The 17,547-nt window shown below is 45.7% G+C and overlaps 1 protein-coding gene across 2 annotated transcripts in view; it reads right to left on the bottom strand.

Moving 5' to 3' along the window:
* Window positions 1–10,197, bottom strand: part of ABCB10 (ATP binding cassette subfamily B member 10) — a 36,447-nt gene extending 26,250 nt beyond the window's left edge. For both annotated transcript variants that reach the window (XM_084996930.1, XM_021072390.2), the window contains exons 1-2: window positions 9,667–10,197; window positions 249–449 (exon numbers count right to left, since the gene is read on the bottom strand). Coding sequence is in view for 1 of the 2 variants with exons in the window: in XM_021072390.2 (XP_020928049.2) it covers window positions 249–449; window positions 9,667–10,159 (694 nt within the window). In the remaining variant the exon portion in view is untranslated. The remainder of the gene's footprint in view (window positions 1–248; window positions 450–9,666) is intronic.
* Window positions 10,198–17,547: the final 7,350 nt, after the last annotated feature.

Here is a 17,547-nt window from a genome sequence, read left to right as displayed (position 1 = left end):
GACCTCAAACCCCCAGAAAACACACAGGCTCTTTCCCTTTAAGGCATGTACAGGAAGAGCTAAGAAGATATGATTTAACACAGTTCCCAGCCCCAGCACTGCGTCAGACCAACACAGTCCCCCAGGCGGCACGGGAAGAGAGGAAGAGACCAGGGGCTAGAGGATAAGAAGCCCAAGGCCTGGGCTGCCAGGGAACACCCCCTGAGCATTCTCTAGGATGCCCCACACCCAGGCGGAGGGTGTCTCACCTGAAGTCTGCATGAGGTAGACACGAATGGCATTGGCAGCAGCACCACAGAAGAACACGCCACTGAGTGCCAGGCAGAGGCGGGTCAGGCTGCAGCTGTAGTCTGCAGCCGGGTTTGTGTAAATGACATCGATTATCTTCCCCAGGAAGAAGGGGGCGGACATGGTGACGACGCTGGACACCGCTAGGAACCCAACTGCAGCTGGAAAACACAAGCAACTCTCGGTTCATCAGTGTTTCAAGCAAGGGTGTTTCAAGGGTGTTGAGTCCCTTGTGCTTTTTTCGAGAACAAACTTTTCATAGTAAGCCGTGCTCTCAGATGTCGGAGCTTTGCCCTTTAGCTCCTGGACCCCTCACTGAAGGGAAGACCAAGATGGCTCTTGGGCCAAACTCTGGCAGGGGACTGACCCTACCCTAGGACCCAGATGAGACAATGTTGCTTTACCTTGGTCCACTCCTCTCTTCTTCACCAGGAATCACTCAGAACTCGCCCCCTCCCTGCCTCTCGATCTGGAGATTCAACTCAGACAGTATTTTTTCCACACTTATGCTACATATGGTTATTTCTTGGGATCTAACTACATCTTAGATTGAAAATCAACCTATTCCAGCAAAGCTCTTGATTGCATAATATTTCAAAACACTTTAAACTTTGGAAAGCAGTTATGTGCATCCATACATGTGTGATACATTCCTTAATATTATTGCTTTGGAAAATAAAGTACTAGAAGGTAGAACACAATTCTTCAAACATCTGAAAAAACGATGAATAGGACAGAGTTTTATCAGAAAAGAAAATATTGAGAAAATTCAATTAAGAACAACACATGGAGTTTCCGTCATGGCACAGTGGTTAACGAATCCGACTAGGAACCATGAGGTTGCAGGTTCAATCCCTGCCCTTGCTCAGTGGGTTAAGGATCCGGTGTTGCCGTGAGCTGTGGTGTAGGTTGCAGACGCGGCTCGGATCCTGCGTTGCTATGGCTCTGGTGTAGGCCAGTGGCTATAGCTCCGATTCGACCCCTAGCCTGGGGACCTCCATATGCCTCGGGAGCGGCCCAAGAAATGGCAAAAAGACAAAAAAAAAAAAAAAAAAACCAACAATATATCACAGATAACTGCACTCATAAGAGGAATGCAAATTTACATCACAAAGATGGATCAACTTTCATCTATTGGACTGGCAAAGACTGAAGAGTTTGCAAACATTGTGCTGCTGAAACCATGGGAAAAGAAGCATTTAAACATATGTGTATGAAAAAAATGTACACTCAAGGATGTTCATTACAGCATTGCTCATACCAGCAAAAGATGCAAAATATCCTAAACATTCATTAATGGATTATGGAGTTTTTATTTTATAAATATTATGCAGTTGTTAAAAAGACTGAGGCAACTCTATAAGAACCAACATGAAGCAATCTACCAAGAGACACTTAGTTTTTTGTTTTTTGCTTTTTAGGGCTGCACCTGCAGCATATGGAAGTTCCTAGGCTAGGAGTCGAATCAGAGCTGCAGCTGCCGGCCTACGCCACAGCCACAGCAACATGGGATCTAGGCCAAATCTGCAACCTATACCACAGCTCACAGCAACACCGGATCCTTAACCCACTGAGCGAGGCCAGGGATCAAACCCAGATTCTCAAGGATACTAGTCAGGTTCATTTCTACTGAGCCACAATGGGAATCCCAAGATACACTGTTAGTTTAAAAAACAAAACAAAACAAAACAAAACAAAAAAAGAATTCCAAGACACTAATGTTAACATTTGCAGGTTTGCTTTGTTTTTTGCTTTGGTTTTCAAGTTCACATATGTACAGAATATCTCCAAGAAGGTAACAAGATACAAGTAATAGAAGTTCCTTCTGAAGAGTGGCACCTCCTAGTTTGGTCTTGTTAGGGCCCCAGCTAGAGCCATCAGTAGAGTCCATGTCGAGAATCCTAGGTGGACACAACATGGACTGAGACCCTGGAGATAGGTACTCCCAAACCCTCAAATAGCAGCTGCTTCTCTAGTTGTGTCTTGGCCTAATGCTAACACTTCTGTTAAGGATTTAGTTTATATAACCTTAATAAAAAGAGTAAAGAACAAATTCAGTGCCAACTGGTTATTCAATTAGTAAACAGAGCTCCAGGAGAAATGTGAGCCTATGAAGTCAGGAATGTTTCACACTAGTCTCCCCTCCTTGGGCCGCTCTGCCCCCGGCTTAGGATACAGATGCCCAACACGACCCTTGCTCCCTCCACACTCTCCTCTTGGCACCTCCCACCTCCTGGCACTCTAAACATTTCATTTGTTTACTCTATCTCCCCATTAGGACAAAAGATTTTTGTCTGTCTTGCTCACTGTTAAATCCCCACTGCCTACAGGGACAGGCATACAGTAAAAGCTCAATAAATATTTGTTGGATAAATGAACAAATAAATAGAACTTTGGCAAAGGAGGCATAAAAGTGTATCGGCCAAAGCCTAACTAGAAATGTTAGGTCTGCCAGCCCAGGAAGTCCCTGTGGAAATGACCCCTTACACAGAGCCAGAAGCCCTGGCTTGAAACCCCATCATAACGATTTAACTGAATAATGTGAACTTGGCCAAGACCTGAGGTTGTCTCTCAAAATGCTGTGTTCCTGAAGATAGTGCCAAAGGGACTGAAAGCCCAAAGGCCTGGAAAAGCATGGAGCTTGGGGTCAGCCACAGTGAACTGGTATGCTCCAGAAACCAGGGTCCTGGTGAGCCAGAGATCAATCCTAAAAGCCTCTCTGTTTCATTTTTCATCAGTATCTACTTCCTCTAGTCTGTTGTTTTGCTCTGGCAAATACTTCCAAAAGTGTCAAGTATGTGAAGTGATAGAAAAGTCCATCTCTCCCTCCCACCTCTGGTTTTTAAATTCAAAGTTATGATTCCAAAATAAGAATGTGTGTTTCATGAATGCACACTAGTTCTTACACAGTAATGTTAACAATTACCAAGAGGAAAGAATTTAGCCGAATCAAAATTCATCCCAGGATCTCCTTCTTTTTCTTTTTAGTTAAAAAACAAAAACAAAAACAAAAAACAGAGCTCCCACTATGGCTCACTGGGTTAAGAACCCTACTAGTATCCATGAGGATTCGGGTTCGGTGGCCTTGCTCAGTGGATTAAGGATCCAGCATTGCCACAAGTTGTGGCATAGGTTGAAGATGTGGCGCTCGGATCTAGCATTGCTGTGACTGTGCTGTGGCTGTAGCTGCAGCTCTGATTGGACCCTTAGCCTGGGAACATCCATATGCCATGGGTGTGGCCCTAAAAAGACAAAAACAAACAAACAAAAAAGATTAACAGCTCATTTTATTGCCACTTGACCTTTTCTTCTTATAAGCTGAATGTATAGAAAAGTAAAACAAAAATTTTTTCAGGTTTTGGTTAACTGGATTCCTGTTCATTAAGGTTTTACTATATAGCACTGTCTTTGATATTAATGAAAAACTTAGACCTGCACCACAACGGTCATTTCCAATTTCTCCCTAAAGCTGACAAGCCAAGGACACCAGTTTCTCCACCTCTTCTCCATGGTGAATCATTTTGCTTGCTCCCACTCTTGCCTGATGGGACACCAACAACTGTTTCTGTCTCTCAACAGATATCTTCAAGTATTTTTCTGTTACCCTTATTCTACTGAATCATGGCCCTCAAAGAATGGAAGAAATCTCCTTCAAAAGAAAGAGGATAGAAAATCTAAGATGCAGACTGTGGGTGGAGAGCTGTGGTTGGTAGACAGCTCGTGGAAGGACAGGTTTGGGTGGAGGGGGGAGGCTGTAAAGCCTGTCTTCCACCAGCTGGATATGGGACAGATCTTTGATGATTCCTCTGACCACTGTATGAGGTGGGAACAGCTGTCTCCACTGTCACTCAAAGACTAAAGGTACCTCATTGACCACCCACCACTATCTGAAACATTTGATATGCACTGTCTCTTCCAACAACACGCTTATCCTCAATTTTCTTTCTTTCTTTTTTTTTTTAACCCAGAGAGGAATCTCAAGTACAGAGAGGTGAGGCAGCTTGCCCATGGTCACCCAGACCATAAACTCAGAACTGCATTCTGAGATAAAACCAGTCTTCCTCATCTTCCCACATTCCAAGTAGAGAAAATGGCCGGGCCTTGCCTGGGGGTTAGAGCAGATCAGGGAGCAGAGCAGAAAGCCCACAGGACAAAGCTGGAGCAGGGACCTCTGATACAGGGGATAAAGAACTAAGAAGTAAATAGAGGATTTCCTGTTGTGGCTCAGCAGTAACGAATCTGACTAGTATCCAGGAGGATGTGGGTACGATCCCTGGCCTTGCTCAGTGGGTCAAGGATCTGGTGTTGCTGTGAGCTGTGGCGTAGGTTGCAGACATGGTTTGGATCAAGCGTTGCTATGGCTGTGGCATAGGCTGGGAGCTGCAGCTTCGATTCAACCCCTAGCCTAGGAACTTCCATATGCCACGGGTGCAGCCCTAAAAAACAAAAACAAAAACAAAAAAAAAGAAAAAAGAGAGAAAGAGAAGAGAATGGAGAGGTGCTAGGCTCTAGGTTCTAAAGCAGAATGGAGACTCAGGAGCAAGGCAGGCTCAAAAGGGCTTCAGGCTGGGGGGTTTGGGATGGGGATGAGACAGTCAGACTTGTATTTTAAATGAACCACTCTGACTACAGAGTTAAAGGAAAGGATCAGCTCAAGTCACAGCAGAGGCAGGATGACAGAATATGATCTCCTGCTGTAGACAAGAGGGGAACTGGGCAAACTGGGGAGGGGCAGGGGAGATAATGAGGGACGCAAGAATTGCAGACACTTTTAAGAACTGGACTCTACAGGACCTGATGACTTCCAGATTTGGGGAACATGTAAAGAAGGTCAGTTCTAAAGTTGAGACTGATGGGGCCAGTACCATAGCTCTGCCATCTAGCTGTCTGACCTTGAGTGAGGCACTCAAACTTTCTGTGCCTCAGTTTCTTCATCTGTAAAACAGCAATGAAAAGAAACCCCCCTCATGAAAGTGCTGTGAGGAAAAATTAAATACATACATGTAAAGCATCTGGCCCAGTGCCCAGTATCTAGTAAACAATAAGTATCTGCTATTATCTGTATTACTGCTGTCATCACAAGGAGTCATGGATGACTTGTGTCTCTTGAGTTCACAGAGCAGCTCCACTCTGAGGGACATGATAGAGGAGAAAGGCAGCTACAGGGAGAAAGGCACCAGTTTTTAGACATGCTGGGTTTTCAGGGGTCTACAGGGAACACAGGAGTGAGAATGTGGGCAGATTGGAGGCTGAGGGTAAGGAGCCTGGTATCTAAGCTGGACAGGGCAGGAGGTGACGAGGGCTGACAGACCAACAGGAAGCAGAGTTAAGGAAACTTCTAAGGCTTGTACAGTAATCTGTAGAATAAAGATTGGGCAAAGCCAGAGTGGCCAAGTGCATTGCAGAGTTTGCATCTGTGCGGTAGTACCAACTCAGAGCTCCTGTCCAGCAGACACAGGACAGGAGCCACCCATGTCACTTAAAATCTCCTAGTTGCCACATTAAAAAGAGTAAAAAGAAACAGTGAAATTAATCCTGGTAACATTTTATTTAACCCAATATATCCAAAACATTAATCAATATGCAATGAACATTAAAAAAAAAAACTAATGAAAATTCACTTTTTTCCTACTGAGGTCCCTTCAATATTTGGTGCCTATTTTACTCTTGAATCACTCCAACTAGCACATCTCACAGCACAGCTACAAAATGTTAACGTTTTCTCTAAAATATGATATTTCTGTAGCAAACACACATCTCTGGCTTGTTGGAGCACTCTCAATTTTCAAAGTCTCATTGTCCCATCAGTACTGTCCCTGTCAGAACTCCTGTCCCTACTTGGGCTTCAGAAAACAGCCATTCTAAACAAGACTCACCCTCTCCTTGCATACCGCACCCACTGGCTTTATCACTCTATTCATTTTGGTCTATCTTCATAAAATACAACCACAAACTCAGCAAAAGCTCCTGGCAGGCATCAGGTTCCTAGAATCATCCTAATCTCAAACCACACCAGCCCTTATCCGTGTTTAAGTGAGAGTCCCCAACTGAACACAGGGGTGGAGGGCTGAATGCACACCTTCCACATTTGACCAGGGACCTGCCCGGGAAGTGAGCAAGGCAAGGACCGCCATCATTCTAATCTCACAGCACCACAACTCGGCTACTCCTAACTCCCAACTTCATGCTCGAGATCCCTGCCTCTAATTCACTGGGACGGTCAGAGCTCTCAGCAGCTGCTTCTATCTGCCCGGAGCAGCAAGATGGCTCCAACCCATCACCTCTTATCCCATCAGTCCACGGGGGCTCCTCAATGAGCTCCTCCATTCTTTAAGACTCCTGTGACCAAGGTGATAAGATGGAGAATTATCAGTGAAAAAAGACTGGAGAGCTACTCCATAGGCCACAGCTGTTGGAAGATATCTGCAAACTCCTACACAAAGTGAGACACAGGGAGGAGCAGCAAAGGGGAGGTTCGAGGACTATGGCTCCTTTAGAAGAGAAATGGAAATAACTATTCCCAGCAGATATCTATAAGCATTTCAAATGGGAGAGCTTGTTCTTAAAGTTTCTGATACAAATCACTTAAGATCAAAGGTTTACGGTCACAAAGTTCAGGTGGCATACTCAGCAAATTGCTGAGCACAGGTGAAAATACTGTTATTCAAATGTATAGCTCAATTCTTGAAAAAGGATTTTTGTATTCATTTTTCTAAAAATCAACAAATTAACATTACAATTCCTTCAACCCAACTATTTTGGTCTCTTGATTTAAAAATACACACATACACTCTTTATTTCTAGCATTTCAAAAAGATGTGCCAACATCTGAGGCTGCTCTGACAATAAGTTACAAGTTAACAATGACTCCCCCTTTCTTATCTTACCAAAGCCAACATCTGCAGTGGCTGCAATTTATTATCTATAATGACTTTTGATAAAACCATATGTCCTAATAAGGAGTTTTTGTCAGATTTCCTTATAACATACCATATGTATTCATCCGTTTTTTTTTTGTTTTGTTTTGTTTTTTGTGTTTTGCTTTTTAGGGCCACAGGTGTGGCATATGGAAGTTCCCAGGCTAAGGATCAAATCAGAGCTGCAGCTGCCAGCCTATGCCACAGCCACAGCAACGCTGGATCCTTAACCCACTGAGAGCGACCAGGGATCAAACACACATCCTTACGGTTACTAGTCGGGTTTGTTCTCTCTGAGCCACAATAGGAACTCCACATTTATCTGTTTAAAAGGTGGAAGAAATTGGTATACCAACCCTACACTTTTTTCCTCAAATTATATATTCACAACTATTCAATGCAGCAGATCTAAATAGTTCCCCTTCTTAAGTAAAAGGAGGTACAGCTCCTGCCTTGTTCCAGGCTGTCTTCTCAGCATATTAGCCTGGCAGGGCATGCTGGAATGGGACAGGAACGAGCAGGAGCATACAGGGATGATGACCATGGGAGAGGCACAGTTGTGCTACTCGACATAGCAGAGCACCAGCAAAGTCTGAACCTAAAAAACCTCCGGGAGTTCCCTGGTGGCTCAGTGGGTTAAGGATCCAGCATTGTCACTGCTGTGGCTTGGATCCCTGCTGTAACACAGGTTTGATCCCTGCCACATTTTTTACACATGCCAAAAAAAAAAAAACAAAAAACAAACAAACAAAAAAAACCCACCAAAAAAAAAAAAAAAACGGAAACAAAAAGAAACTTCTTGACATCTAAAATTTCAGAAGTGAAACAAAACTGGATTTCCTTACACTTTCTGTGGTATATGGAAGATCCCAGGCTAGGGGTCAAATCAGAGCTGTAATGCTATGCTACAGCTACAGCAACACTGGATCCAAGCCACATCTGTGACCCTACACACAGGGATTGAACCCACATCCTCACAGAGACAATGTTGGGTCCTTAACCTGCTTAGCCACAATGGGAACTCCTTGTTACACTTTTAATTATGTACAAGAAGGATGGACACTCCCCAAAGTACTCAGGGTTTCTAAGTTTAGGTCTCAATCTGGGCCTTATCGTACCATCATTTATTCCTTCTTTTAAGGTACCCTGAGCCCTGCTGTGTCCCACATGTGCGAAAAACTAGACATAGAAAGATGAATCAGACACAGTCCCTTTCTCAAGCAGCTCACAGTCCAGTGAAAACACCTAGTCTCAAATATTTCTTTTAAAAGAAGAAAAAAAATGCTATTCCCATCAAAATATGCACACAACTGAGTGATGAGATAATTCTCTTTATATGTCAATGATACCAAGAATCCTCCTAAACTTTAATAATAGTAAAAGGTAAAATGTTCCCATTCTAACTGCCCTCCTCCATGGCACCAACCTGCCCTCAATCGTGAATCACTCTCTAGGACTATCCTTTCTAAAGCAATGAATTTTTAGCAAAGAATGTGGGATTCTTCCCTGTTCCAAGTGTTGCATCTGAAAAACGCACAGGCTCTCTTTCCAAGCCCTCATTACAGCTACAGTTTATCTCTAGTCATAAGATCTTTTCATTAATGAGTCTCCCCCACTAAGCTGCAGGCCCCACCAGGATGTTTCTATGTAACCCAAGGGCTCAGCACACAAGGAAGCTCAATAAATATTAAAGAAATGAAGATGTGGAGAAATCTCAAAGCCTTTTAGCTCTTACAAGGCCCTTGCATTTAAACATTTCTCCATTTATAGCTAAAAATGAGAAGCTATAGAAAAATCTTTTTATCTGGATTTTCTTTCTAAAAATATTCATTTTGAAAGGATTATGACCTAGTTTCTCAAAGCTCCTGGAGTTTACAGATCACTGATCATGGCCAGTGCTGACTCTTCTGAAAAGTAGGCAAAATTATGAGACAAATCTGAAAGACTCAGATTGTTCTGCCTCACACAGTAAAAACATTGTTGACTACTTAACAAACTTACCTAAAGTAAATAACATCTTGGTTTGTTTCTTAAGTGCAAGTTCATATGACAAAACAGGTTTATCTGGTGCTAGGATTAATTTTACAAAGCGGGTGGGGGGGGGGGAAAGACCCAGGTCATTCTGTGAATGCTGGCAAAGTGAAAGCGGAACAGACCCAAACACTAGAATATTGAGATACGATCCCCTTGTATAACCCGTGTCAAGCTAAGAAAACAAACACCCGACAGTTCTGTGAACTGATGGCCAGCTGGCCGGAATGGCTTGACAACGCTACTGCGAGGCACGCTCTGCCCCACACGTCCCAGTAGAAATGCCCAGGTGAAAGGCCACCCCGTCCCTCTGCACCGTTTCGAGTGGCCCAGGGTCCCTCCGCCGCAGTGTTCCCCCTCTCCCGTGGCCCCAACACCTCGCCCCCGCGAGGCCGCGGGGTGACGGAGGCGGGAGGCGGGGCGGCCCTACCTGCCAGCCTCCGGCGCTCTGGGTGCGCCAGCCTCAGGAGCTTCTGGGCCTCCGAGCGTCCGGCAGCAGCGGGCTGCAGCGGCGGGTCGTGTCTGGGGGTTGCCGCGGCCGCGCGCAAGTCCGGCCGCCGCTTGGCCTCGCCCCCTGCACGCGCGCCCACGGCTGGGCCGCTCGGGAACCCGGCGCGCAGAAGTCTTGAGGCGCTGGGCCCGGCGGACGCCCCCCAGTTGGAGGGGCCCGGGGGCCGCGCCCACAGCGCCAGGAGCCGCGAGAGGCCCGCTCCGCCCGCAGGGCCGCCGGCACCCCCGCCCGGGCAGCCGCCAGCCCAGCCGTGTGGACCTCGCGCGGTCCCGCCACCTGCCAGGAGCCCCGGCCCCACGCCCCAAGGTGGCGCTGACCCCAGGCGCGTCGGCGGCAGCCGGGCCCAGGGGACGCGGGAGGCCGGGCCCCGCCTCACGAGCAGCCGCAGCGGCCAGGCAGGGGGGCCGCGCATGGCGCCGCGTCTGACCCGCGCGCCTCAGACCGCCGCCTAGCCAGCGGCCGCGGCCGCCGCTCGCCGCCCGGGACGGGCGCGCCCGCCCCATCCCCGCCCCCAAGGAGGCGAGCCGAGCCCGGACCACCCCCGGGAGTCCCCGCCCGCCTCCGGCGCCCGTCCGCAGCGCCCCCAATCGGGCGGCCGAGCACGGTCACGCCTCCGGAGCGACTGCGGACCAGGCCGAGGACAGCGCCGTGCGCCGCTGCGCCTGCGCCCCACTGCGCGGGGAAGCCTTTTCGCGCTCTTCATCCTCTCCGGAAGAAGCTGAGGCTCCTTTCTCACGCCGACTCGCTCCGCGGAGCGCGCGCACGCTGTCGCGCGAGGTTGGCACCCTGACGCGGCTGTCAGTGAGGGCCAGGACGGGGCGGTGTCCCCGGGTCCTGTGCTGGGCGTCACCCGACCGGACGCCCCCGCAGGTCGGCGCGGACTTGGAGGGCGTTGTGCAGGACAGAAATGCTGGAGTGGACGTGGCCGAAGCGCGCCGACTGCTCCCAGCAAGAAGACTCGTCAGAACTCCGTGCACGTGCACGGAAGGCGGGAGGAGAGGGTCTGAAGCCCACGGGGACATGGAGACTTAGCGGTGGGGCCTCTGTACGCTGAGGCCTAGGTCTAATCTTAGAATCGTGCTTGAATGAGGTGGATAGCTTTATGGTGACTTAGTGTTTTTACAGGCTGAGACTCGAATGAGGCTGCTACTGAGAGACAGTTGCCTCAGTTGCAATATTTATTGATTGGGGGGGCGAGTCACTGATCAGACATTTTAGTTCAAATTTTTTAAAAAAAATCAAAGTTAGGAGTTCCCATCGTGGCTCAGCAGAAGTGAATCTGACTAGCATCCATGAGGATGCAGGTTGGATCCCTGGCCTCGCTTAGTGGGTTAAGGATTCTGCATTGCTGTGAGCTGTAGTGTAGGTCGCAGGTGCTGCTTGGATCTAAAGTTGCTGTGGATGTGGTGTAGGCCAGCAGCTACATCTCCAGTTCAACCCCTAGTTTGGGAACCTCCATATACTGTGGGTGTGGCCCTAAAAAAGATCCCCCAAAATTAAAATTAATGCCAAAAACCCATGATGAACAATATAGCAAAAGTTTCAAAGGCAGGATCTGCCCCTGCACTTACTTGCAGGATCCTGCCTCTCTCTTCTCACCCTGATCGAGCCCTGAAAACCTATTTAAAAAATCAAGCATTTAGCAAAGTTGTTTGCCAGTTTGGTTTTTAATTTTTTTCTTCTTTTTACAGTCACTCCTGTGGCATATGGAAGTTCTCCAGCCAGGGGTGGAATCAGAGCTGTAGCTGTGACCTACACCACATCTTGCTGTAGTGCCTGATTTTTAGCTGTGTGAACCAGAGCAGGGATTGAGCCCACATTCTCACAGAGACAACATCGGGCCTTAACCCCCTGAGCCACAATGGGAACTCTGGTTTTTTAAAGTTTTTTCCATTAAAATATCACTTATCTTGATTACTGGGACTGTTTTGAGTTTCTGTAAATTTTGCCCCCAGGACAGTGCCTCACCTCACCTGACTTAGGCCCTGGTAGGTAAAGAATGTAGGGCTTTTGAGGGGAAGTACCAATAAAGGAAAGATGGTGTGGGATTAAATCACACCCTAAATCCCCCTGTGGAAAGGAAGCATACCATCCTCTAAGCCTCACCTTCTAAGACCCGAAGGGCGGCATGGAATTCCCCGAGGTTAACATAGGTCAGCCTTTCACTGGTGTCTGCATTCTGAAATGCAAAGTATGATGGAGTTTTAACATTCTGATTCATGAGTAGGCATGTGCTACTGGAAAGATCTTGTTAGGTGACTGACTTCTGAAAACAAGGGAGATACAGGAGTTCCCGCTGTGGCTCAGCAGTAATGAGCCTGACTAGTGTCCATGAGGACTCAGGTTTGATCCCTGGTCTCTCTCAGTGGGCTAAGGATCCCTCTTGCTGTGAGCTGTGGTGTGGGCTAGCAGCTGTGGCTCTGATTTGACCCCTAGCCTGGGAACTTTATGTGCTGAAGGTGTGGCCCTGAAAAGACAAATAAATAAAACGAGAGATACAGTACCTCATAATATCCCACATCATGTCAACCTTCTCCCAGTTGGAGAGAAAGTGACAATTTTAACTCTAATCTTCCTTTTCTTTTTCTTACTTTCCAGAGAACTTGCTGCTGTAAGGGCTGATAAAGGCAGGACTGGCCTTTGCTTTTTGCCTTCCCCAGAATGAAGTCCACCAGGCTTTTTCAGCCAGCGCTCTCTTCTCTGGGGCCTAGAGTCAAAGGAAGAATAGCTCGGTAGTGTAGCTGATTAAAAAACCAAAACTCTGGAGTTCCTGCTGTGGCGTAGCAGGTTGAGGATCCAGTATTGCCACACCTGCGGCCCAGATTCAATCCCTGGCCCAGGAATTTCCATATGCCGTGAGTGTGACCATAACAAAACAAAAGTTCTATGTTGCTTCCATTTCTGTAAATCAGATGATAATCTGAAAATAATCATCCCTGACAAAATTTTCATGCTTTTAAGTAAAAACCCACCCAGCTATCATATAACATACAAGGCAAGAATTTGTCTGTGTGTGGCCACAACTGTGGCATATGGAAATTCCTGAGCCAGGGATCAAATCTGAGCCATGGCTTTGGCAATGCTGGATCCTTTAACCCACTGTACCAGTCTGGGAATCAAACCCAAGCCACCCCAGCGACCCAAGCCACTGCAATCCGATTCTTAAACCACTGTGCCATGGTGAAAACTCCAAAGAATTTATTTATTAGCATTGACTCTGACGAAAACATCCATTGCTCTTTTTAAAAAATATAATGGGGGAAAAGTTACCAGGTGGTCTAGCAGTTAAGGATCTGGTGTTTTCACTGCTGTGGCTCTGGTTACAGCTCTGCCATGGGTTCAATCCCTGGCCTGGGAACTTCCTCATGCTTTGGGTGTGGCCAAAAAAAAAAAAAAAAAAATACAATGGAGGAATGAAGTAGGGAATAAATATTAGCTGAAGGATCATCCGAACTTATATAGTCATCACACCAAAAAAAAAAATAAATAAAAAGCATGGCCTGCTCTAAATGTGTCTAAATGTGTGTGTGTGTGTGTGTGTGTGTGTGTGTGTGTGTTAAATATAAAGGGAGAAGAAGGTCATAGTAATGCAAGGCAATTACATGTTTTTTCCCCATTTTAAAATAAGGATAATTTGGGAGTTCCTGTCGTGGCGCAATGGTTAACGAATCCGACTAGGAACCATGAGGTTGCGGGTTCAGTCCCTGCCCTTGCTCAGTGGGTTAAAAGGATCTGGCGTTGCCATGAGCTGTGGTGTAGGTCGCAGAAGCGGCTCGGATCCCGCGTTGCTGTGGCTCTGTCGTAGGCCAGTGGCTACAGCTCCGATTAGACCCCTAGCCTGGGAACCTCCATATGCCACGGAAGCGGCCCAAAGAAATAGCAAAAAGACAAAAATAAAATAAAATACAATAAAATAAAGATAATTTCTCACTGCCTTTTTAGAAACTAGGATAAAATGTGTTGCCACTGAAAAGGGCAAGAAATGCTCTTAAGTTATGTTTGGGAAAGAAGGAAACAAACCACTTAGATGTGACTGGATTGAGAGAACAGAATACCTCAGGAAAGCAAGGAAAGGCTGCACATTAATTCTGAGACAACAAGCAGAAGTTAAAATCCAGCCCACAGAGAGACACAGCGCTCTTGGTGGAGGGGTGACTGAACCAAGTAGTAAAATCTGACCCTCAGTGAATACACTCTTAATAGGTTAGGTGGCCAACAGGTGTCAAGTTCAAAAAGGACATCTTCTGATGGAAACTTGAGAGCAGTCGGGATTCCTTCATGAACAGATCCACCTGTGGGTTTGTGGCTCTCAAAGAGCGACCAGGTAGACAGCAGGAGAGGCCCACGGAACACAGGAAGCAGACAACAGCTTCCCTGGCCTACAGTCTGAGGTGGGATAGGGCACTATCTGACTCTTACTAGTACATTTCTTTTCTCTTAACTCGATCCTGCAGTTCATCCTATTCAGGGCAGGGTGGCAGGGAGACAGTTGAAGGTGGAGCATGCAGTTCAGTAAAGCACAAACCGTGAAAGAGGGAGGGTCCATGTAGGAGAGAAGTGCTTTGTAGGTTCCTCTGAACTCTGGAGCTAAGCTTTTGGTAACCCACCCTTCCTGTGTGCTTACAGCGAATGGTGAGCCTGTAACTCTGGCCCAGGCTTGCTGAATGCAGTGAATATAGGAGGTGTCAGCACATTTTACCTCCTTTCTGTAGAAGAGATTCCAGAAAAAGGTTGTTATGGGTTAAGTTGTGTCCCTCCAAAAAGGTGGGTTGAAATCCTAAACCCTGGGACTTCAGAGTGGGACATCACTGGGAAATCGAGTTGTAGAAGATCAAGTTCAGGTGAGGTCATATTGGCAGAGGATGAGGGTATTATGAGATGGCCACGTGAAGGCAGAGACAGGGAAAAATGCATGGTGACAAAAGCAGAGATGACAGTCGTACAGCTGCAAGCCAGGGGACACCAAAGATTGCCAGTACATCACCAGATGCTGCCAAGAGGCGAGGAAGGATTTTCCTACAAGGCTCAGGGGGAGCCTAACCTTCCTAAGCCTTATCTCAGACTCCCAGCCTCCAGAACCATGAGACATAAATGTCTTAATTTAACCCACCTAGTTGGTGGCATTTTATTAGGGTCACTCTAGGAAAGTAATCCGAAAGCCCAACATCAGTGTCTGGGGTAATACTGCAGGATTGGTGTCTGTCCACTTATGCATGTTTGGCCAAAAAAGCAACTGAGCTGTTCAGACTTGTCTAAACCGTCAGTTTGCAAATCATATAGGCTGCAATCTTGGCTTTATTTTGTCAAAATTACATTCAGCAGGTGTCCAGATTTTAGGCTACACAAAGAGTCTTGCGTGGTCTAAAGAAATGTAGCTCAAGATGTCCCACAAAAAAACAACATAAATGAAGCTAGACAGCATAATTCTATTCTCTTTATAATGTTTAGGTACAGTATTTTCTCTTCTGTTAAGAGGCTGAGATTAGACCCAGACATACAGAAAAATTACCCAGGCCCTATCAGTTTTCTCCTGTTCACTTCATGTTTAAAGATGCAAGACTGACTGCAGGGTATGTAATAGCTAAATTTCTCAACCCAAAACATGCAGTCTCAACATCATCATTCTCATTCCAATCTGTGAATTTCTAACTATAAAATTAGGTGCAGACCTAATAGAAAAAAATGTGCCAAGAAAATGAACAGGCACTTCACACAAAAGGAAATTCAAATGGCTCAAACATATTAAAAGGAGAAAAAAGAGATGTTCTAATTTGAGACATGAAAATTAAAATGACCAGCAGATACCCTATTCCTTGACCAGTTTAGCAAAGATCAAATAATTCAACTAAATCATATTGATGAAGGTGAGGTGCAAAAATAGGCTATGCTGTGGTAAATTGCCACAGTAGTTCTGGAAACTTTTGTTATATCTATTAAATTTTACTTGCATATGTTCTTTGAGTCTGCAATATCACCCCTAGGATGGTAAAAACTTGACATCTTTCTAGAGCAGTTTCAAGTTTGCAGCAAAACTGAGTGGAAAGTACAGAGATTTCCATATACCCCCTTCCTCTACACAGGCATAGCTCTCCTACCACTCCCCCCACCCCACCCTAACCCCCACCAGCAGTTCATTTGTTACAATGGATGGACCTACATTGTCATCATCACCCAAAGTGCAGAGTTTGCCTTAGCGTCACTCTGGTGTTGGACATTTTATAGATTTTAACAAGTGTATATTATAAGGACATGGATTTACCATCTAGTATCATAGTGCATATTTTTACTACCCTAAAAATTTCTTGTGCTTTGCCTATTTAGCCCTCCCTCCCCCAACCCCCAGCAACTACTGATCTTTTTACTGTTTCCACAGTTTTGCCTTTTCCAGAATGTCATATAATACAGTTGGAATCATACAATATGTAGCCTTTCAGATTAGCTTCTTTCACTTATATGTTTAAGTTTCCTCCATGTTTGTTCATGGCTTGATAATTCATTTCTTTTTATTCTTGACTGATATTCCATTGCCTGGATGTACCACAGTTCATTTACCCACTTATCTAGTGAAGAACATCTTGGTTGCTTCCATATTTTGGCAACTGTGAATAAAGCTGCTATAAACATCTGTGTGCATGTTTTTGTGTCCACATAGTTTTCAACTCCTTTGGGTCAACACAAAGAAGCAAGATTAATGGAAAATATAGTAGGAGTATGTTTAGTTTTTTTTGTTTTGTTTGTTTGTTTGTTTGTTTTGTCTATTCTAGGGCCGCTTCCACGGCACATGGAGGTTCCCAGGCTAAGGGTTGAATCGGAGCTGTAGCTGCTGGCCTATGCCAGACCCACAGCAATGTGGGATCTGAGCCGTGTCTGCCACCCACAGCATAGCTCACTGCAATGCTGGATCCTTAACCCACTGAGCAAGGGCAAGGATCGAACCTGCAACCTCATGGTTCCTAGTCAGATTCGTTAACCACTGAGCCATGGCAGGAACTCCAGAGTATGTTTAGTTTTATAAGAAACTGCCAAACTACCTTCCAAAGTGGCTGCACCATCCTTCCCTCCCACCAGCAGTGAATGAGAGTTCCTGTTGCTCCATGTCCTCATCAGCATTTGGTGTTGTCAGTGTTCTGGATGTTAGCCATTCTGATAAATGTGTCACTTACAGGAATTTAGGCCATATATATATATAGCGTGAAATGATAAATATATACAAGGATATTTATTGAAGTATTGTTTATAATAGCAAGACTGGAAATTATAGACCAGCATCAGGGCATTAAATAAATTGGGGTACATTCAGGCAGTGGAAGACCATACAGTCTTCAGAAAGAATGAGGCAACTCTACATGCACCAATTTAGAGCCATACCCTAAGATGTACAAGGGAAAAAGCAAGGTGCAGGACTGCATGTATAATATGGTATGTTTGTGTAAAAAGTAAAAAAAGTGCACAACATGCTCTTATATTAATTTATTTACCCAATATATTTGGAAGGATACATAAGGAAGAATGTTTGCCTCTGGGGAAAAGGGAATGTGGTATAAGGGTAGGTATCCTTTTGTAACTTCCGGATTTTTCGCCATTATTCAAAAATCAATTAAATTATTGACTATAAATTAAGAAAATAAAGGTAACCTATGTATCAAGAAAAGGAAGAAGAGGGGAGTTCCCATCATGGCTCAGCGGTTAGTGAACCTGACTAGCATCCACGAGGACTGGGGTTTGATCCCTGTCCTTGCTCAGTGTGTTAAGGATCCAGCGTTGCTGTGGGCTGTGGTGTAGGCTGGCAGCTGTAGCTCT

Source organism: Sus scrofa, chromosome 14 (assembly GCF_054392235.1).
Source record: "Sus scrofa isolate SSC_HxYL_T2T_F1_AM1 chromosome 14, Sscrofa_HxYL_maternal_Yorkshire_Landrace_v2.0, whole genome shotgun sequence".
Lineage (NCBI taxonomy): Eukaryota > Metazoa > Chordata > Mammalia > Artiodactyla > Suidae > Sus > Sus scrofa.
This window is presented reverse-complemented; position numbering and strand designations above follow the sequence as displayed.